The 23,641-nt window shown below is 38.1% G+C and overlaps 1 protein-coding gene across 6 annotated transcripts in view; it reads right to left on the bottom strand.

The window, feature by feature from the left end:
• Window positions 1–926: 926 nt before the first annotated feature.
• The window catches only part of ZNF385D (zinc finger protein 385D), a 949,103-nt gene continuing 926,388 nt past the window's right edge, over window positions 927–23,641 (bottom strand). Inside the window, exons 6-8 of one of the 6 annotated variants that reach the window (XM_057546009.1) lie at window positions 13,848–14,026; window positions 12,690–12,791; window positions 927–4,073 (exon numbers count right to left, since the gene is read on the bottom strand). In XM_057546009.1, coding sequence (XP_057401992.1) covers window positions 3,840–4,073; window positions 12,690–12,791; window positions 13,848–14,026 — 515 coding nt within the window. In that variant the 3' untranslated portion in view covers window positions 927–3,839. The remainder of the gene's footprint in view (window positions 4,074–12,689; window positions 12,792–13,847; window positions 14,027–23,641) is intronic. The other 5 variants (XM_057546007.1, XM_007173878.3, XM_057546010.1 and 2 more) reach the window with 5 other exon arrangements.

Below are 23,641 nucleotides of genomic sequence, written 5' to 3'. Positions count from 1 at the left end.
TCTGATTTCTTTCAGGCTCATTGTTTTCCTCACCACTTTAAGATGCTTTCCTGTGTACAAACAGACGTTAATACAATGTCATCCATGCTAATGTACAGAAAGGTAGTTTAGTTCTATAGATCAATTAAGATTTGAAGGAAGAGGTCTCTATATCAGAGTCATTTTTTAGCTTTACGATATGATTTCTTCAGGAAAGTTGAAACATTCCATGGGTGTGGAGACAAATATATTAATTTAAGCTATTAATTGTAAGTGAAATTTAATGCCCATCTCTACTGTGGAGTGGTTCTGTACCTTAAAAACATACATGAGCACATCCACAATAAACTCTGAATAATCCTTTTTTAAAACCTTTTCATTTTTACTCCTTTGTGCTGTGATTTCCTGCTCTTTTAATTTCCAAATGAGTATAAATGCTCTCTTGGCTAAATAGTTCCTTGGCAGCAAAATATGTAGCACCTTTCAAAAGACCAAATTATATCTCTGATGATAACGGTAATGAATTATTGCAAGAGATGAACGGAAACCCAACGGTACCTGAAGATTGCATCATTTGAAATGGGTCAGTGATGATATAAATTGCCCGAAGCCAACTGTGTACACAACTGTGCTTAGGTGTACACAACAACCACTCTTCAAAGTTCAGGACCAGTGAGAGGAGCGATTTGTCACTTGTAATCACCTGTTTTCTTGGAAGAGAAATACAGTGCCTTCCCAAAGACTGTTTCCAGTTGTCTGGGTAATCTGGATGAGGTGCAAGAATGCTTTTTCCAGAGGCATTTGACTCTTGCAATGCATTTATATTTGTTGCAAATGAAATCGGAGATGCTTTATCTATCCCTTCCCTGCCATGGGTATGATGCATGGGAAGGAACGTATAACCATAAAGTCAGACTCCCCTCAGGGATGTTCAGAGCACCACTGCTGATCAATCGGAATTACTGATCTGTATTCATGAAAAGAAGTTCCCTAAGGGAAAGGATAGAGCTTTATAGCAGTCTGAACAATGGTAGATATGGATCTGGTGTTAATAAATACATGGAATGTTGGGAACCAATTCACAGAGAATCCACCATAAGTTCCATGTTTAGGCTTCATCCTTTATTAGGTAGTGAGTAAAAGACAACTGATGATTACAACTCCAATTTTAGAGACCATTTAAACAAAAATGGTTCCATAATGAAGTGAGGCAGAAGGGGTTTAGGTATTTCTGAGGTTTCTCCTACGGCTGATGGAGAAAATATGGCTGATTTGTTTGTTTCCCAGCAAATCATTAAAGTTAGTAACGCCTTGTGATCCAGGACTCTTGTATCCCACAGGCCCTGACTTCTAGTGGACTGGCTCTTTCACTTTGGTGAAAATGGGGAAGAACAGCAAAAGTACATCGTAGTAATATTTCATCAATTGACACTAAGTTCTCCAACAGAAAGAGAGGTTTTTAGAGGTGTAAAGGTTGTTGGATAGGGATTCAGGCTGACATAGTGAATGATGAAAATATTCGACAAAGCAGAAAGAGGAAACTGAAGTTCAAAACGGTCAGAAGCTGGTCACACAGGATATAGACAGCCCCAAACAACAGAATTCATGAGCTAACTCTCTCCCTGGCTGAACTAGCAGGGTCTGAGGGTGGAAAAAGGAAACACTTACTAACACCAGAAAGTAGAGATACTGGCAAATGCAATATCACCAGATACTTTCAAAAACAAATTTCAATTCTAACCAACATGTTCAGGCAGAAGATGTATGGTTTGAAATTCCTCTTACCAAAGACTGATGGAATACTTTTTCTTTTCTTTTCCTTCCTTTCTTCCTCCCTTCCTTCCTTCCTTTTTTCTTTTGGTTGGTTGTTTAACAAAAGTTCTATAAAATCAACTGCTTTAAAGATATATTTATATGACAAATGTCTTTAGCTAGATGGTGGAGAAGAACTCCAAAGACCATGTTTAATGTTGAGCACCAAGCACATTATGGGTGTTTCTTAAATATAAAATGACAAATACTAAATACCCATCTCTCAAATCGTTTCACCTTGAGTCTTTAGACCTCTCAAAAGTCTACTACAGTTTAGATAAGAGCAGTTTCAGGAAGGCCATACCCAGCCTTTCCTTATATTTTTAAATAGTCTTTACAAAACCTTTCAAAAATATTTTTTTTTCTCTAAACCTAAATCTGGTAGGGTGGATTTGTACATGTTTTCATTGTTCTAAGTTTGAGTGTCATTATTCTTATTAATGCAACAGACTGGCTGCATCGAACCCCACCATAATGATAGGTATATGTTAGCTTTCTATGGGAAAAAGCAAATAGCCTTTATCACAAATGAAAGGCACAGCTATTTTTATGCCATTTGTTACCAACTTAATGATAACATGTAACACGGGATGGTTATATAATTATTTTATATAGATTTTCTTTTTATAAGTTATTCTCTTAATCTTTCTAACATATATACAATATACATATATTTATATATACCCCTGAAAAATCTTGCTTTAAAGGTAAAACATCAACTCCTTTCAGCCTTATGGTGAATATTGAAGGCTGTCAGTGTTTCACAACTCCACTAGAGAAATGATGGTCAAATGCATCTTACCAGTAATTTTTAACTCTACATCCTTGGTCTGAGATTAATGCAGATTCATTTTTCTTGTTTTACTAATATTTAAATATATATTAATTGTTTATATCATGTCAGTAGGAAATCTAAGAAAACAACAAAACCCCCCACAACAATAGCTAATGTCTATCATCATAGTCAAAGCAGAAACCTGTGCCGAAGAGACAACCCTACTGGTATGATATAAAGGGGATATTGCAGAGATGCAATATTCTTTGTTTTTATTGGATATGCACTAACATGAAAAATCTTTACTTTGCATTATCATGCTAGGTTAGGTTCATCCATTATCCTTGAAACAGAATAGTTGTACTGATTTCTTTCTGAACACCCATGATGCATGGGTTTACCTGTTTTCAGATATAGGTGCTTTACAAACACTTCCTATTTCCAGCACCACTGTTCCAGGGTGAGGGAAAAGTACTTTGTAAGAAGCCATTTTTATTAATCTCTCCCACCTCTATGCTTAGCCCTGTTCTTTTATTCTGAACTTAAAGTCATCTCCAAGCTGGGTAGGATGGGAGAATGTGAACCAGGGACCTTCCCCACACCATCCGGTGGTGCTTAGTTTTTGACTGCTTATAGGCATGAAATAGTTGTTCGTTCTACCTTTTGCAATTCTTGAACACCTAGTGGCATAGATTGAGACACAGCACTATTGTTTTTACAAGACATCTACCGTATCTATTTTTGTTGGGATAAATACCCAGGAATTGCTGTCATAGCAAGAGGAACAGCACGGGTACTACTATTCACAGTGTTGCTTTTGTTTTTTTGTGTTTTTTTCTTTTTCTTTTTTTTTGTATTATTTTAATCTACAGAGTAAATTATTATATATACATTGGAACCAGTTAATGCCCTTAGACAATGTATAGCTGTCTCATAAAGCAGGAAAGACAATGCAGGGGGAAACAAGTGCCCAAAAGCACAGTCACAAAGGCTTCAGAAGTTCTAGATAACACTACAAGTCAATGCTGGAGATCACTTCTAAAACACTCAATGTTCAAGAGGAATGCTTTAATTTGGAGAAAATTCCACCCCTCCATCCCACCCCTAAACCTCCCTCCTTTTTTTTTTTTTTTTTTTAATAATCTTTTCAATTCACTATCAAAAGTCCTGGCTCTTCAGATATACTTTAAACTATAAATAAACACTGCATAGTTCTCTTTTTGTTTTGTGTTTTTTGAAAAATTATTGCAGTACAGTTACTCCCATTTGGAATTCAGTAAGGAGCAAACAGCACAGGAGTGTGGGCGGTCCGAATGGGTCCAGGAGCTGGCCGCAGGAGGGCTGGAGGGACTGCAGAAGTCTGGAACAGGGTGGCTGCTGGAGCAGTTCGGAGGCTGAAGGGGGAATTCACTGCCACAGCCGCAGCGGCCGCTGCAGCTGCCAGAGGGTTTGGTAGAATTCGTGGAGCCAAAGGCTTTGAAGGTTCTTTTGAAAATACTAATTTTACCTGCAAGGGACGGGGGTGGGAAAGAGTAGATGAACAAAAGTCTTAGAGTCTACAATGAGAATCCAAAAGGGTGAGCAGCTTTTAAAATACAGCAGTCAACAACTACAAAGATAAACTCACACCTGGGAACTGATGATAAAAATCACACAAAGTGGAAAACCTATATTAAATATCCTGAGATAAACCAAAATGGAAAAGAACACGAAAAAGTATATATACATATATATATATGTACGTATAACTGAATCACTTTGCGGTACAGCAGAAATTAACACACCATTGTAAATCAACTGTATTTCAATAAAATAAATTTTAAAAAATAATGCAAAGTGTAGAACATCTTTCCTTTTGGAAAAATTGGAAGATTCCGGAAAATGGCTTGACCTAGGAAGTTACAAAGTCCTCCAGGAAAGTACTTTTTTATTTTATTTTATTTTTTTCACATCTTTATTGGCGTATAATTGCTTTACCATGGTGTGTTACTTTCTGTTTTATAACAAAGTGAATCAGTTATACATATTCATATGTCCCCATATCTCTTCCCTCTTGCATCTCCCTGCCTCCTACCCTCCCTATCCCACCCTTCTAGGTGGTCACAAAGCACCGAGCTGATCTCCCTGTGCTATGCGGCCGCTTCCCACTAGCTATTTATTTTGCATTTGGTAGTGTATATATGTCCATGCCACTCTCTCACTTTGTCCCAGCTTACCCTTCCCCCTCCTCTATATTCAAGTCCATTCTCTAGTAGGTCTGCATCTTTATTCCCATCTTGCCCCTAGGTCCTTCATGACCTTTTTTTTTTTTTTTTTAGATTCCATATATATGTGTTAGCATACAGTATTTGTTTTTCTCTTTCTGACTTACTTCACTCTGTATGACAGACTCTAGGTCCATCCACCTCTCTACAAATAACTCAATTTCGTTTCCTTTTATGGCTGAGTAATATTCCATTGTATATATGTGTCACATCTTCTGCATCCATTCACCTGTCGATGGACATTTAGGTTGCTTCCATGTCCTGGCTATTGTAAATAGAGCTGCAATGAACATTGTGGTACATGACTCTTTTTGAGTTATGGTTTTCTCAGGGTATATGCCCAGTAGTGGGATTGCTGGGTCATATAGTAGTTCTATTTTTAGTTTTTTAAGGAACCTCCATACTGTTCTCCATAGTGGCTGTATCAATTTACATTCCCACCAACAGTGCAAGAGGGTTCCCTTTTCTCCACACCCTCTCCAGTATTTATTGTTTGTAGATTTTTTGATGATGGCCATTCTGAACGGTGTGAGGTGATATCTCATTGTAGTTTTAATTTGCATTTCTCTAATGATTAATGATGTTGAGCATTCTTTCATGTGTTTGTTGGCAATCTGTATATCTTCTTTGGAGAAATGTCTACTTATGTCTTCTCCCCATTTTTGGATTGGGTTGTTTGTTTTTTTGATATTGACCTGCATGAGCTGCTTGTAAATTTTGGAGAATAATCCTTTGTCAGTTGCTTCATTTGCAAATATTTTCTCCCATTCTGAGGGTTGTCTTTTGGTCTTGTTTATGGTTTCCTTTGCTGTGCAAAAGCTTTTAAGTTTCATTAGGTCCCATTTGTTTATTTTTGTTTTTATTTCCATTTCTCTAGGAGGTGGGTCAAATAGGATCTTGCTGTGATTTATGTCATAGAGTGTTCTGCCTATGTTTTCCTCTAAGAGTTTTATAGTGTCTGCCCTTATATTTAGGTCTTTAATCCATTTTGAGTTTATTTTTGTATATGGTGTTAGGGAGTGTTCTAATTTCATTCTTTTACATGTAGCTGTCCAGTTTTCCCAGCACCACTTATTGAAGTGGCTGTCTTTTCTCCACTGTATACTCTAGCCTCCTTTATCAAAGATAAGGTGACCATATGTGCATGGGTTTATCTCTGGGCTTTCTATCCTGTTCCATTGATCTATATTTCTGTTTTTGTGCCAGTACCATACTGTCTTGATTACTGTAGCTTTGCTGTATAATCTGAAGTCAGGGAGCCTGATTGCTCCAGCTCCGTTTTTCTTTCTCAAGATTGCTTTGGCTATTCAGGGTCTTTTGTGTTTCCATACAAATTGTGAATTTTTTTGTTCTAGTTCTGTGGAAAATGCCAGTGGTAGTTTGATAGGGATTGCCTTAAATCTGTAGATTGCTTTGGGTAGTAGAGTCATTTTCACAATGTTGATTCTTCCAATCCAAGGACATGGTATATCTCTCCATCTGTTTGTATCCTCTTTAATTTCTTTCATCAGTGTCTTATAATTTTGTGCATACAGCTCTTTTTTCTCCTTGGGTAGGTTTATTCCTAGATATTTTATTCTTTTTGTTGCAATGGTAAATGGGAGTGTTTTCTTAATATCACTTTCAGATTTTTCATCATTAGTGTATAGGAATGCAAGAGATTTCTGTGCATTAATTTTGTATCCTGGTACTTTACCAAATTCATTGATTAGTTCTAGTACTTTTCTGGTAGCATCTTTAGGATTCTCTATGTATAGTATCATGTCATCTGCACACAGTGACAGTTTTACTTCTTTTCTGATTTGGATTCCTTTTATTTCTTTTTCTTCACTGATTGCTGTGCTAAAACTTCCAAAACTATGATGAATAATAGTGGTGAGAGTGGACAACCTTGTATGTTCCTGATCTTAGTGGAAATGGTTTCAGTTAATCACCATTGAGGACAATGTTGGCTGTGGGTTTGTCATATATGGCCTTTATTATGTTGAGAAAAGTTCCCTCTAAGCCTACTTTCTGGAGGGTTTTTATCATAAATTGGTGTTGAATTTGGTCGAAAGCTTTCTCTTCATCTATTGAGATGATCATATGGTTTTCCCCCTTCAATTTGTTAACAAGGTGTATCACATCGACTGATTTGCATATATTGACGGATCCTTGCATTCCTGGGATAAACCTCACTTGATCATGGTGTATGATCCTTTTAATGTGCAGTTGAATTCTGTTTGCTAGTATTTTGTTGAGGATTTTTACATCTATATTCATCAGTGATACTGGCCTATAGATTTCTTTCTTTGTGACATCTTTGTCTGGTTTTGGTATCAGGGTGATGGTAGCCTCGTAGAATGAGTTTGGGAGTGTTCCTCTGTCTGCTATATTTTGGAAGAGTTTGAGAAGGATAGGTGTTAGCTCTTCTCTAAATGTTTGATAGAATTCGGCTGTGAAGCCATCTGGTCCTGGGCTTTTGTTTGTTGGAAGATTTTTAATCCCAGTTTCAATTTCAGTGCTTGTGATTGGTCTGTTCATGTTTTCTATTTCTTCCTTGGTCAGTCTCGGAAGGTTGTGCATTTCTACGCATTTGTCCATTTATTCCAGGTTGTCCATTTTATTGGCATATAGTTGCTTGTAGTAATCTCTCATGATCCTTTGTATTTCTGCAGTGTCAATGGTTACTTCTCCTTTTTTCATTTCTAATTCTATTGATTTGAGTCTTCTATTTTTTTTCTCTTGATAAGTCTGGCTAATGGTTTATCATTTTTATTTATCTTCTCAAAGAACCAGCTTTTAGTTTTATTGATCGTTGCTATAGTTTCCTTCAGTTCTTTTTCATTTATGTCTGATCTGATCTTTATGATACCTTTCCTTCTGCTAACTTTGGGGCTTTTTTGTTCTTCTTTCTCTAATTGCTTTAGGTGTAAGGTTAGGTTGTTTATTTGAGATATTTCTTGTTTCTTAAGGTAGGATTGTATTGCTATAAACTTCCCTCTTAGAACTGCTTTTGCTGCATCCCATAGGTTTTGGGTCGTCGTGTTTCAATGCCATTTGTTTCTAGGTATTTTTTGATTTCCCCTTTGATTTCTTCAGTGATCACTTCGTTATTAAGTAGTATATTGTGTAGCCTCCATGTGTTTTTATTTTTTACAGTTTTTTTCCTGTAATTGATATCTAGTCTTATAGCATTGTGGTCGGAAAAGATACTTGATCCGATTTCAATTTTCTTAAATTTACCAAGGCTTGATTCATGACCCAAGATATGATCTATCCTGGAGAATGTTCCATGAGCACTTGAGAAGAAAATGTATTCTGTTGTTTTTGGATGGAATGTCCTATAAATATCAATTAAGTCCATCTTGTTTAATGTATCATTTAAAGCTTGTGTTTCCTTATTTATTTTCATTTTGGATGATCTGTCCATTGGTGAAAGTGGGGTGTTAAAGTCCCCTACTATGATTGTGTTACTGTCGATTTCTCCTTTTATGGCTATTGGTATTTGCCTTATGTATTGAGGTGCTGCTATGTTGGGTGCATAAATATTTACAATTGTTATATCTTCTTCTTGGTTTGATCCCTTGATCATTATGTAGTGTCCTTCTTTGTCTTTCGTAATAGCTTTTGTTTTAAAGTCTATTTTGTCTGATATGAGAATTGCTACTCCATCTTTCTTTTGATTTCCATTTGCATGGAATATCTTTTTCCATCCCCTCACTTTCAGTCTGTATGTGTCCTTAGGTCTGAGGTGGGTCTCTTGTAGACAGCATACATACGGGTCTTGTTTTTGTATCCATTCAGCCAGTCTATGTCTTTTTTTTTTTTTTTTTTTTTTATTTATTATTTATTTATTTATTTATTTATTTATTTATTTTTGGCTGTGCTGGGTCTTCGGTTCGTGCGAGGGCTTTCTCTAGTTGCGGCAAGTGGGGGCCACTCTTCATCGCGGTGCGGGGACCGCTCTTCATCGCGGTGCGCGGGCCTTTCACTATCGCGGCCCCTCCCGTTGCGGGGCACAGGCTCCAGACGCGCAGGCTCAGCAGCTGTGGCTCACGGGCCCAGCTGCTCCGTGGCATGTGGGATCTTCCCAGACCAGGGCTCGAACCCGTGCCTCCTGCATTAGCAGGCAGATTCTCAACCACTGCGCCACCAGGGAAGCCCTATGTCTTTTGGTTGGAGCATTTAATTCATTTACATTTAAGGTAATTATTGACATGTATGTTCCTATTACCATTTTGTTAATTGTTTTGGGTTTGTTATTGTAGGTCTTTTCCTTCTCTTGTGTTTCCTGCCTAGAGAAGTTCCTTTAGCATTTGTTGTAACGCTGGTTTGGTGGTGCTGAATTCTCTTAGCTTTGCTTGTCTGTAAAGGTTTTAATTTCTCCGTCAAATCTGCATGAGATCCTTGCTAGGCAGAGTAATCTTGGTTGTAGGTTTTTCCCTTTCATCACTTTAAATATGTCCTGCCACTCCCTTCTGCCTTGCAGAGTTTCTGCTGAAAGATCAGCTGTTCACCTCATGGGGATTCCCTTGTGTGTTATTTGTTGCTTTTCCCTTGCTGCTTTTAATATTTTTTCTTTGTATTTAATTTTTGATAGTTTGATTAATATGTGTCTTGGCATGTTTCTCCTTGGATTTATCCTGTATGGGACTCTCTGTGCTTCCTGGACTTTATTAACTATTTCCTTTCCCATATTAGAGAAGTTTTCAACTATAATCTCTCCAAATATTTTCTCAGTCACTTTCTTTTTATCTTCTTCTTCTGGGACCCCTATAATTCGAATGTTGGTGTGTTTAATGTTGTCCCAGAGGTCTCTGAGACTGTCCTCAATTCTTTTCATTCTTTTTTCTTTATTCTGCTCTGCAGTAGTCATTTCCACTATTTTATCTTCCAGGTCACTTATCTGTTCTTCTGCCTCAGTTATTCTGCTATTGATCCCTTCTAGAGAATTTTTAATTTCATTTATTTTGTTGTTCATCACTGTTTGTTTGCTCTTTAGTTCTTCTAGGTCCTTGTTAAACGTTTCTTCTATTTTCTCCATTCTGTTTCCAAGATTTTGGATCATCTTTACTATCATTACTCTGAATTCTTTTTCAGGTAGACTGCCTATTTCCTCTTCATTTTTTTGGTCTGGTGGGTTTTAGCCTTGCTCCTTCATCTTCTGTGTGTTTCTGTGTCTTCTCATTTTGCTTAACTTACTGTGTTTGGAGTCTCCTTTTTGCAGGCTGCAGATTCGTAGTTCCTGTTGTTTTTGGTGTCTGTCCCCAGTGGCTAAGGTTGTTTCAGTGGGTTGTGTAGGCTTCCTGGTGGAGGGGACTAGTGCTTGTATTCTGGTGGATGAGGCTGGATCTTGTCTTTCTGGTGGGCAGGTCCATGTCTGGTGGTGTGTTTTGGGGTGTCTGTGGCTTTTTTATGATTTTAGGCAGCCTCTCTGCTAAAGGATGGGGTTGTGTTCTATTCTTGCTAGTTGTTTGGCATAGGGTGTCCGGCACTGTAGCTTGCTGGTCGTTGAGTGGAGCTGGGTCTTGGCATTGAGATGGAGATCTCTGGGAGATTTTTGCCATTTGATATTACGTGGAGCTGGGAGGTCTCTTGTGGACCAGTGTCCTGAATTTGGCTCTCCCACCTCAGAGGTACAGCCCTGATGCCTGGCTGGAGAGCCAAGAGCCTGTCATCCACATGGTCATGTGGCTGTAGGTAGGAGGCCTCAGTTCATTGCTACATGGATCTCTCCTTAGGGCTGCTTGAGTGTCCTCATGACATGGCAGCTGGCTTACCCCAAGATGAGTGATCTGGCCCACGGTCTCCAGGACTGTCACAGCTTCAGCTGCTGGGGCCCCTCCAGAGCCAGCAGCCTCAGTGAGGCCACCCTCCCTTTGGGCTCCAGGGCAGTTTAGTGATGGTGGAGGGAAGAGACCCCGAGCCAGGAGTTCCAGCTCTCTATTTTATTTTTTATGATAAATATACCTCGTGAGGAAAGTGTTCATCTTGAGAAAAAACAGGGAAGTTTTTACTGCACTCTTTACACACATTTTAACTAGCAAGGTATAGACATTTTTAAAGAAAGATTAACTAATACTGTCAGCTACTATTAGACTATGCAAGTATGTCAAGTGAGTAGCATAGTAAGGTGTGTGAGTACCAATCAAGAGACGTAAAAATAACGAAATTCCACTTTCAATAAAGAAGCAAAGAAAACTTATCTTCCCAAAAAATTTGACGTGTTTTGCTTTCATTGGTAGGAACATTCTCTCAAACCTACTATATAAAATCAGTTCATTCTCTGACTAGTAGCATTAGTAAGATGGCTGTTCTCAGGAAGGGAATGGTCCCATTTATGGAAATAGTAACAGTGACAGTTAAGCAGGAGGTTTGGAAACTAACATTAACACAATTTGACTTCTCTGTTTATTTAAGAACCATTCACTTGATTGTTGAAAGCTGCATCTACACAGGTCAGAAACAGCACTCAGGTTATGACTAGTGGTGCTGAAACATCAGCTCCATGCAGAATTCACAGCCACTCAATGCAGCTAAAATTGATTCTATGCAAGAGAGTAAAATGACTTCATTTGCATAAAAATGGGTGATGCTACTAAATTAATTGGGTCAACTCATTCTGAGGTCTCATAATGGATGACTGCAGTTTTCCTTTAACTGTATTTTCATGTGTCAGCAGCACACAGTAGCATTGATTATTAATAAGATCTATTTTGAAGAAAACAGATTTCAAAATGCATAATTCAGCACATACTGTAGATCAATTGTTCTTCATCTTAATTTTTTTATGCACACAGTTATAGTTTATTACAGCTAAACAATGCAGAGCACTGGGTCTCTTAGATGTAAGCTATGGTCATTTCAACCAGAACAAAAGCATAAATATTAGCTTAAGATGTCAGGAGGTTTACAGACTTCCCCTAAAATCCTACAAAAATTCTAGGTCAGGACATCAGTACTAATATGTTTACTAATCTAAAACAAGAGGGCATGTCTCAGGAAATATTTCCCAGGCCTTAGATAGTGTCCTTAGGTGAATAATTTTTAAAAAGGAGCCATGCCTTTGAGAGTGTGTTATTCAAAAGACAAAATTGTTGAGGGAATCAACAATACTGGTGCTTTGTCTCCTGAAGACCTTAAAAAGGAGATGTAAGAATTTGTTTTCACTGACCTTTTCCTAATAGTATCCACTAACCTCAAGTCCAGATTTCATGCGATTACCTACCTGACACAAAAGAGTTTGGTTTTCCTCCCATCCCCATGCTCTGTTGTAAACCTGTGCCCAACTAAAAAGATAAGATGCTGGACTTTGGCTAATGGTGACAAAACACTCAAACAACTCATGAAACCAATGATTCTGTTGGTGGAGTAGGAGTTGGACTTCCAAATCAATTGTTTGTCTTTACTTGGGTATCTTCCATTCATTTCACTTAGTAACTGACAAAAAAAAAATCCAAGTTCAGTGAGTAGACTGCAGGACATGAAAGGCTACTCTCAGGCTTCCCTGGTGGCACAGTGGTTAAGAATCCTCCTGCTAATGCAGGGGACATGGCTTTGAGCCCTGGTCCGGGAAGATCCCACATGCCGCGGAGCAGCAAAGCCCGTGTGCCACAACTACTGAGCCTGCGTGCCACAACTACTGAAGCCCAGGCACCTAGAGCCCATGCTCCGCAACAAGAGAGGCCACCGCAGTGAGAAGCCTGCACTCCGCAACCAAGAGTAGCCCCCGCTCACCACAACTAGAGAAAGCCTGTGTGCAGCAACAAAGACCCAACGCAGCCAAAAATAAAATATAAATAAATAAATAAATTTATTAAAAAAAAAAAAAAAGAAAGAAAGGCTACTCTCTATTGGGAAGCAAAAAGGACACTCACCCCCAGCGGATGTGCTGCCTTCTGCAGTTTGTTGTAAGGACTGTATTTAGGTTTCGGGGGCTTCCCAGCAGCTCTGTCTTTGTGCCTTCTACTGCTAATATGCTATTAAAAGCAATTAAAAATGACAGCTTTAAAAAAATTATCCCCCAAACCCCTCATAAATATTGTTTTAACCTGGGGCAGGATATTAATTATTTCATGCAAGTTGAAGAAAGACAAAAATAAAAGAGCGTGCACTTTTGTCCTCGGATACTGATGCTTTGAGGAGAGATACCTTTGTGCTAGCCATTTTAGTCTATTTTAAACAAATAGCAGGGTCTTCTTTTTCCCAGCCTTTTTCCTTATTACTGCACAGATCTTGTTTTATGGACATTTACAAAGGAAAGAAATGTCTGAAGGAATTTTATGTGCAAATAAACAAAGATGGCCAGGCGGGCATGAACTTATTTCCATACTAATATTTATCTTCACATTTGTACAGCCAAATGTCAACCCCTTAACTTCTAAAGATAAATAACTAAGGTGTGTAAAAATCAGTGCAAGAACGTATGCATATAAAACACAACACAATATGAGGGCTGGGACTTCAACTAGAAACGTAGAACTGATCTCTTTGGAAGGCTATTCAGAGTAAAACTGAATGCAACAGGATTAGTCATCTTGTTAGCAGGTGGCTGCAGGATTTAGAAATACAGTACACCACCATGTAAGAAAGTACATAAAATAAAAGAAGAGCACAGCACAAAATTAGTGGTAGCATGTAAATATCTAAACAAGTAAAAATGGAACATTGAAATTTGACCTTTAAAGAAAATCAACACTTCTGAGTGGGAAACCTGGTAAAGAAAAGATCTACTACCCCCTTTCCTCCCACTCTTCATATATAAAAATAGCACAGACTCACTTCAGGCAATTTCAGAAAGATCTTAGAAGCCATTACATTTTAGTATTCCTTTAAGCAACCAAAATATGCATAAATAAATAAGGAAAGTGAATAAGAAGCTAAATGGATGGATGGATGGACGGATGGATGGATGGATGGATGGATGGATGGATGGATGGGAGAGAAAAACAGAAAAGAAAGGGAACAGAGGAAGCACACATTCTGCTCGTGCGTGACCCCCATCTGCTTTCACTTCTAGAATGGGTACCGCCTACCTGTTTAAGTTGTGTTTCCGAGTTGACGTGCACATCACAGATTTCACAGTGAAACGTTTTGTTCTGCAGGCCTGTATTCCCCTTATTCACTGGTCCTTTGCCTTTCACACCTACCCTAGGGAAGGCTTTGATAGTCCCACTTCCATTCCGAGCTTCTAGCATTGTTTTGTGCTTAGTACCTGCCAGGAATATTTAGAAAAAAAGAAAGAAAAAAGAGGGGGAAAAATCTTAGCTAGTAATCTCCTCCAAGAAACGATACAATAACACAACATGATGTGATGCCAAGTTTGAATGCAGTTCTTCCAGAGATTATACTTGAAATATGCTTATGACATAGAAAACTGTAACAATGTGCTCTGATCACCTTATATAACATTAGTTAATCACTCATCTTTTTATAATGTCCTGTTTTACAAATAAGCACCATCAGTACAGGAACTAAACTCAAAAGTCCTGAGATGAAATTAAATGGGTGTGACTTCTTTTCATTTCCTCTTGATGCTAATAAGACATAAATGATAGCTGATGAGGAAGAGTGATTTAGTTGCTACAGGTATAGTTGGAGGTGAGGTGTAACAAGTGTAATCAGTTTAAACATGGCGTGTTTACAGAAGTGCCACTAATTAAATGCCCACTTTCTAAACAGAATACAAACAAGCTTTCCTGGCTATGGGGTTTAGGATCAAAGAGGAAGAGTAATTGTATAGCGATCCTAATGACTCTGGAAAAAAAAAGCCCTATTAGAATAGCAAAGTTCACACTGATTGGCTATGAAATTTCAAATATAAACAAATGAGTAAAAATCGGGGGGATTCACCAGCTAAGCAGATACACTGTAAAGAAACCCTTCTTTTTATTAAACCAGTCACATCTTTTGGTTGTCCCACATAACTAATGTAATTCTACTTATCAAGATTTGCTTTTTTTTAAACACTAAAATTCAGGATGGCAGTTTGCTCTCAAAAACTTTGCTCACAACTTCCTTCTCCTTGGAGTTGATAAGTATGCTTTACTTTTCTCATTTAGCCATATGTTTTGCTATGAAATTTTCTCTTGTAATCATTGATATCCTTTCTGTCATTCTGGTTTTCTAAATCCTGATTTAGGGGTTTCACCTTCCTAATTGTATTTCTTAGATTGTTATCAGTTCTGGAAGCATAGAAAAAAAGAGAAATTCTTAACTTCTGGTTCTTGGGCCAGACTCTCAGAATCATTCCATATCAATGAAGAAAAGATGCTCTCCAGCTCCGTGTCAATCACCCATGTCTTCAATAAGAGGCAATGCACATACGGAACAGGTTTAGAGCCATACGTTTCTCTCTTGTAAAATGATGATTCCTTTACTGAGTCCAATATTAAAAAATGCATATTTTTACCACTTAGGTTCCCCACTTTGAATCTCATTTTCTTATGCACAGCAATGAAAATGTTCGTATCTCAACATATTAAGGAGAGAGAAAAAAGTCAACGTCTTGTGAGAAGACGGGAGAGGCTGAAATACGGAGTCAGAGAACCATGCGGTAGTGGTGGTGGTAGCAGTGAGACTGCCCCGGGGTTCACTTTCACCCATGTCCCCTGCAATATAGTGACCTAATGCTTTCTGCTTTGTATGAAGATACCATAAATGAGAGTAGGGCAAGCAATGTTCTGGTGAGCAATACATACCTACATAAATAATGAATCAATGAGTATATATATGCATATATATATACACACACACACATACACACATTGTTTTTTGTCCTACCTTCATTTATACCATCTTCCTACAAATTCGAAGATTTTGTGCCACTATGTGAGTAGAGGGTTATCCAACCTTCTCTATCCAAACAGGTGATTTTATCAAAATATTTTTTTCCCATGCAACCTCTATAGTCAAACTGAGAAGCTTTCCTGGGGTCGCTGTGGCTTCGGAACGTCTAAGTAGCCGTCAGTAGGAGACAAATCCTCATCCTGACTTTCTTGAAAGCCCCTTGACTCACTCTGGTTAAAATCTTACGTGATTTGAGCTGGCGTTTGATAGTGGCAACCAGAATGGATCAGAAAAAAAAACAAACAAACTGTTTCTACCTATTCACTGATATGGAAGTACTTCATCTTGCCTGGGAGGACAAAAAAAAGTCAGGCGTGGGTGGCTTGCCTCAGGATTGAGTGTCAGATGGGTTAGGAGGAGGAGAAGAAATTCAAAAAAGTTGCACCCAATAGTAAGTTGCTCCCAATAGCAACAGTAAGTAAAAATCCAGAAAACAGACATTCTCCATATTATCTCTGGCAAGCTAAGACCCACCTATGTCTTGTCCCTAGGGGACGGAAAGAAACAGAAGATATGTGAGCATTGGAGAAATACCCAACCTCTCAGAAAAATCAGTGTCATTAGCATTATTATTTCAGTGTAGTCTCTCCACAGAAGCTAGTAAAGATAGGAAAGTTAAATATACACACTCATGCATGCCTTACACATACGTGCACACACACACACACACCAAACACATGTGGTTAAAATTGTGCTGAGATTGGGTGAAAAACTTCAGTTAATAGCTTTGACTCTGGGGTTACTATTCATCATCATGTAGAGTGGAACGTTTGTGCAATGTAACCTCCTGCATCTAGTAGCAGCTTGTCAGTCATAATTAAATAGATCATTTTATAAGATCTTAAAGCTTGAACAGCCTGTAAAGGTAGCTGTTTTTCCTTCAAGTACAGCTACAATTAAGGAAAGATGTACTACTCTTAATTTTCAAGCATTTATATTTTTGAGAGATCAAATGTGCATGAATAATCTAAAAATAGTGACTATTAAGAGAACTGATACTTATTTTACTTTTTAAACATTGCACATATTGTGATAAATTATTTACCTGCTCATAGCCACCCATGAGTTTAGGTGCTATTATGATGCCCGTTTAAGAGATAACAAACTGAGACTCAGAAAGGTTGTTATTTGCCCAGCTCACAAAGCAAACACTACTTGAAGTTACTGGCAGGTAGAAAGTGGATTTCTAACTAAGTCCTTAGAGCTACGGGGATTTAGCTAGAAATCTACTAAGGATGTCTGAGCTAGCTGAATTCCAGTTACACAGGAATCTCTCATAGTGCCTTTAATTTTTTCTATTTTGTTAATGCAGTCTTTTCTAAACTCGTATTTTAATTTGAGTCTTTCAAATCCCCTTTTCCCTTGTTTTCTTGTAATGCTCCTTTCTGCTCAGCAGAGGACCTGGAACCAGGATGCTACAATGAATGACAGTGGCTTTGTGATGGCAGGTTTGAATACCTCAGGTTCCAACAATGTGTAAATATCTCGCAAGGCTCGTGCCTTCCCCTGTGATTGCACAGTAGGGCCATTGCAAAGCTGCTTCTGTACTTTAAATGGACTATTTTCTTCCCATCACTTTTAAAAGGCCAACACTGATAATGACCTTCATTTGAAGCTTCCACGATTCCTGAAATGTGAAACCGTTCTCCAACCACAGTTTAAATGCAGCAAGTCATCATGCTCCTAGAAATATTGATTTTGTTTGCTTTTTTTATTTGTTTGCTTTTGATTGCCTTGAGTCAAGATATTGTATCTGCAAAAATCAAAATAATATGTGGTGCAGAGTGAATAGAGGCTAGCCTTCCCTTTAATTCCTCATCATCTTTACAACTTCCTTTTTTAGATGGCTCTTAAGTTAGGTACTGGCATAAAGGAAAGGTAGGTGAGCAAGAAAACTGGCAAATAACTTTTTAAAATTAAATCAATCATTCTTTAGGTCATCAGGAAACTTGGAGAAATTTCTTTAAAATGGAAAAAAACCCAGAATTCCATCAAGGAGAAGCATATCAAAATATTAATGGTGGTCATCATGTACCAGTCTTTTATTTTCTATTTGTATATGTGCATTTTAAAAAGTTTGTGTAACTTAGTTAAAGTAATTTTGTATAGAACTTTCCTTGGAATTATATATACTTTTAAAAATGCACATGATTTTTAATGACAGCATAGGCTTACAATACATGAACGTTATATATTTAACCACTTATCTAATATTAGACATTTGGATTATTTTCTTTTTTTTCCCTATATAATTATTTTGTAATGAACATCCTACTTGTTAATCTTTTAAAATCTATCCTAAGGTTATTTCCTTAGGATAGACTTTCATAAGGAGTATTACAGGTACAAAATATGGCTATTTTTAAGCCTCAATTCAAGCTGTCAAATTAACTGTCTAAACAGTACAAAGGAAGTTTCAGAGGGATTCATTTTATAGGGAAATGTATCCTGGTAGAGTCTGCAAAATTCACCTGTCTGTAAAATAAATTTCAATACCTTAAAGTTCAATTTTCCAGAATGCCCATGAGATGAGATTTAATAGTGTTAGACTAGACCCTTAGCAAACCCACGTGACTGCCAATGATAATTTAGTTACCTTCTCATTGACAAGTTCAGATGATTCCAGCTTATAGATACATGGGCAGGAAAATGGTCAGGCTCCATACAAACAGCAAAATGCAAAGGTGTTTTTTGATGTGTTTATTTATAACATTCAGTAAAATGGCATTATAGTCCAACTCTGTGTGTCCTAAGGAAAGAAAGTTGTTTGGAATCTCTACACCTGAAGGGTATAATTGGCATCAAAAGCCTCCATGTTCTCTTTTTTTTTAATCCTCTAAGTGTCAAATTAACCTTTTATTACCCTGACCTCATATATACTAGGTATTTTCCATGTCAATCTTAATTTTATTTTGTCTTTGAAATGAAATCTTTGGTTTATTTTATCAGCATATCAACAAACAGTAAGCACCCAGAATGGCATCCATGGTATCAGGTGACCAAGGAATGCCCCAAATGAGTAAAAAATTGTGTTATTTCTGTTAGCTCCCTGGTTGAAAGTAATCTGTTGATTCATCAGTAATGCATCACAAGTCCAAATTGCAGAGGTGAAAGTAGAGACAAGGGAAACAGAGGAGAGGAGAACTTTGCTTTTAGCATCAGAAAGGTCCTCTGAGGAAGAGCTATGAAGTGGGAACAGAAGGGGAGGCAAGCCACACAGCACCAGTGGGGATGGACTCAGTGTCCAAAGACAGCTCAGGAAAGAGCTCTGCAGACCCTGGGAACCAGTAAGCGGACCACTGGCTGGGCTTGATGAGGAGATAAACATGTGGAATTGATATGGCAGTAACCCTTGACATACCAGCACATGAGGAGAATTTTCAGGCATCCAGAAAGACTCTTTTATCTATAACAATGGACTACAAGGAAGATGGAGGATATCCTGTGCTGCTTTAGACATGCATTTAACAATCCTTATTTGCACCCATCTCTGCTACTTAGAAACAAGGTCCTTAAAAGCATAGAAAAATGCTCCATTGCTTTCATATCCATTACCCAAGAGAACCCGGCAAAAAGGTTTTCACATAATAAACACTCAATAAATGGACAAATTAGACACTCCCATAGTATAACAGATATGATGTTGTCTTAGTTATTTATAAAAGCAGTGTTTTTGCTTACTTTTTGTGTAACTAGTTCAGTTTTCACTTTTTTTAAATGAAAGTAACACTTTGTTAGAAAATTCAAAGAGCACAGAAAAGCATAAGGTGAAAAGCAAAAGCCCTCCCACTTTTCACCTTCAAGCCGCATGCCCTCAGCAGGGAAACAGTTTCATGTGCAAACTTCCTGAAATGTTCTAAATATCAGTGACATTATATTAGGCTCGAGTAGAAAAAATAATGTAGGTTGAACATTCTACTTGGTTTGCGCACGAAACCACTCTTAACAAGCACAGCACGTAGAAGTACACAGCAAGAAAACACATCTCAGCACAACTCTGAAATCACTTATTCTGGTTGTTCATCCGTGGGATGTCACCAAACACGAAATAACTAAACCCTGAGTGCTCACAGCTACATAAAATTTTTCTATTAGGTAATATATCCCAAATCACCCATATTGCAAACCCCAAAGTACATTATTTAAGAATTGTAAGAATGCAGGCAACTCTTCCTGTGGCAGTGCGGGTTTGAGGAGGTGGCTCGTGGGGGTGAGGCATTTAGGGTGAGGTGACACCAACCTTGGAGCCAGATTGGCTGGGTTTGCATCACAGCCCCAACATTTAAGGGCTCTATGGCTTTGGGCAAGTCAAGTAGCAGGAATCTCATCAGCACAGAGAGAAAGCTTCACTGAAAACTCATTGCAGAGCAGCAGGGGAAGCTGGATTCCATGACAGCAACAGCAGGGTTCGTGGCAAGAATCATGGCTTGCAGGCCGCCCCGGGCGGTCTCAATCTTCCTGCAGCTTGTAGACCCTCAGGCTTAGGAGCAGTTTCATGCACACAGCCTTGAGAGAGTAAGATGTTCCTGAGACCATCTGTACCAAATCCGTGACTGAACCCAGTGAAGACCTCTATATAAACGTTTAAGGTTCTGGCAGCACACATGGAGACCTACTCTTTTAGCCACCAGCTGCTGGAGAGAGCCTCGTAGACAAAGTGCTTCCAAGTCAGCCTGTTGTAGCTGTACAGTTATTGTAGACCCCTTATAATCTGACTTCATAATGGAGACAGCCACATTCACTGCCGTGCGGCTGACAGCATCTTGGTGCTCCAGCCAGGGGTCAGGGCTGAGCCTCTGAGGTGAGAGAGCCGAGTGCAGGACACTGGACCATCAGAGACCTCCTGGCCCCAAGTAATATCAGTCGGCAAGAGTGAGAAATCTCCCAGAGATTTCTGTCTCAATGCTAAGACCCAGCTCCACCCAATGACCAGCAAGCTCCAGTGCTGGACACCCCATGCCAAACAACTAACAAGACAGGAACACAACCCCAACCATTAGCAGACAGGCTGCCAAAGATCAAAATAAGTTCACAGACAACCCAAAACACATTACCAGATGCGGTCCTGCCCACCAGGAAGACAAGATTCAGCTTCACCCACCAGAAAATAGCCACCAGTCCCCTCTACCAGGAAGCCTACACAACCCACTGAACCAAATTTACCCACTGGGGGCAGATCCCAAAAACAACGGGAATTACGACATGCAGCCTGCAAAAAGGAGACCCCAAACACAGTAAGTGAGGCAAAATGAGAAGACAGAGAAATATGCAGCAGATGAAGGAGCAAGGTAAAAACCCACCAGACCAAACAAATGAAGAGGAAATAGGCAGTCTACCTGAAAAAGAATTCAGAGTAATAATAGTAAAGATGATCCAAAACCTTGGAAATAGAATGGAGAAAATACAAGACACATTTAACAAGGACCTAGAAGAGCTAAAGAGCAAACAAACAATGATGAACAACACAATAAATGAAATTAAAAATTCTCTAGAAGGAATCAAGAGCAGAATAACTGAGGCAGAAAAACGGAAAAGTGATCTGGAAGACAAAACAGTGGAAATAACTACCACAGAGCAGAATAAAGAAAAAAAATGAAAAGAATTGAGGATGGTCACAGAGACCTCTGGGACAACATTAAATGCACCAACATTCAAATTATAGGGGTCCCAGAAGAAGAAGATAAAAAGAAACTGACTGAGAAAATAATTCAAGAGGTTATAGTTGAAAACTTCCCTAATATGGGAAAAGAAATAGTCAATCAAGTCCAGGAAGTGCAGAGAGTCCCACAAAGGATAAATCCAAGGAGAAACATGCCAAGACACATATTAATCAAACTATCAAAAATTAAATACAAAGAAAAAATATTAAAAGCAGCAAGGGAAAAACAACAAATAACATACAAGGGAATCCCCATAAGGTGAACAGCTGATCTTTCAGCAGAAACTCTGCAAGCCAGAAGGGACTGACAGGACATATTTAAAGTGATGAAAGGGAAAAACCTACAACCAAGATTACTCTACCCAGCAAGGATCTCATGCAGATTCAATGGAGAAATTAAAACCTTTACAGACAAGCAAAAGTTAAGAGAATTCAGCACCACCAAACCAGCTTTACAACAAATGCTAAAGGATCTTCTCTAGACAGGAAACACAAGAGAAGGAAAAGACCTACAATAATAAACCCAAAACAGTTAACAAAATGGTAATAGGAACATACATGTCAATAATTACCTTAAATGTAAATGGATTAAATGCTCCAACCAAAAGACATAGACTGGCTGAATGGATACAAAAACAAGACCCGTATATATGCTGTCTACAAGAGACCCACCTAAGACCTAGGGACACATACAGACTGAAAGTGAGGGGATGGAAAAAGATATTCCATGCAAATGGAAATCAAAAGAAAGATGGAGTAGCAATTCTCATACCAGACAAAATAGACTTTAAGTAAAAACTATTATGAGAGACAAAGAAGGACACTACATAAAGATCAAAGGATCAATCCAAGAAGATATAACAATTGAAATATTTATGCAGCCATCATAGGAGCACTTTAATACATAAGGCAAATGCTAACAGCCATAAAAGGGGAAATCAACAGTAACACAATCATAGGGGGGAATTTAACACCTCACTTTCACCAATGGACAGATCAACCAAAATGAAAATAAATAAGGAAACACAAGCTTTAAATGATACATTAAACAAGATGGACTTAATTGATATTTATAGGACATTCCATCCAAAAACAACAGAATACACTTTCTTCTCAAGTGCTCATGGAACATCCTCCAGGATAGATCATATCTTGGGTCACAAATCAAGCCTTGGTAAATTTAAGAAAATTGAAATCATATCAAGTATCTTTTCTGACAACAAGGCTATAAGACTAGATATCAATTACAGGAAAAAAACTGTAAAAATTACAGGCACATGAAGGCTAAATAATACGCTACTAAATAAACAAGAGATCACTGAAGAAATCAAAGAAGAAATTAAAAAATACCTAGAAACAAATGGCAATGAAAACACGATGACACAAAACCTATGGGATGCAGCAAAAGCAGTTCTATGGGGGAAGTACATAGGAATAAAACCCTACCTCAAGAAACAAGAATAATCTCAAATAAATAAACTATCCTTACACTTAAAGCAATTAGAGAAAGAAGAACAAAAAACCCCCAAAGTTAGCAGAAGGAAAGAAATCATAAATATCAGATCAGAAATAAATGAAAAAGAAATGAAGGAAACTATAGCAAAGATCAATAAAACTAAAACCTGGTTCCTTGAGAAGATAAACAAAATTCATAAACCATTAGCCAGACTCATCAAAAAAAAAAGGGAGAAGACTCAAATCAATAGAATTAGAAATGAAAAAAGAAGTAACAACTGACACTGCAGAAATACAAAGGATCAGAAGACATTACTACAAGCAACTATATGCCAATAAATTGGACAACCTGGAAGAAATGGAGAAATTCTTAGAAATGCACAACCTTCTGAGACTGAACCAGGAAGAAACAGAAAATATGAACAGACCAATCACAAGCACTGAAATTGAAACTGTGATTAAAAATCTTCCAACAAGCAAAAGCCCAGGACCAGATGGCTTCACAGGAGAATTCTATGAAACATTTAGAGAAGAGCTAACACCTATCCTTCTCAAACTCTTCCAAAATATAGCAGAGGGAGGAACGCTCCCAAACTCATTTTATGAGGCCACCATCACCCTGATACTAAAATCAAACAAAGATATTACAAAGAAAGAAAACTACAGGCCAATATCACTGATGAATATAGATGCAAACATCCTCAACAAAATACTAGCAAACAGAATCCAACAGCACATTGAAAGGATCATACAGCATGATCAAGTGGGGTTTATCCCAGGAATGCAAGGATTTTTCAAAATATCCAAATCAGTCAATGTGATACACCATATTAACAAACTGAAGGATAAAAACCGTATGATAATCTC

Source organism: Balaenoptera acutorostrata, chromosome 4 (assembly GCF_949987535.1).
Source record: "Balaenoptera acutorostrata chromosome 4, mBalAcu1.1, whole genome shotgun sequence".
Lineage (NCBI taxonomy): Eukaryota > Metazoa > Chordata > Mammalia > Artiodactyla > Balaenopteridae > Balaenoptera > Balaenoptera acutorostrata.
Note: the sequence above shows the minus strand (reverse complement) of the source record. Positions and strands in the feature narration are given on the sequence as shown.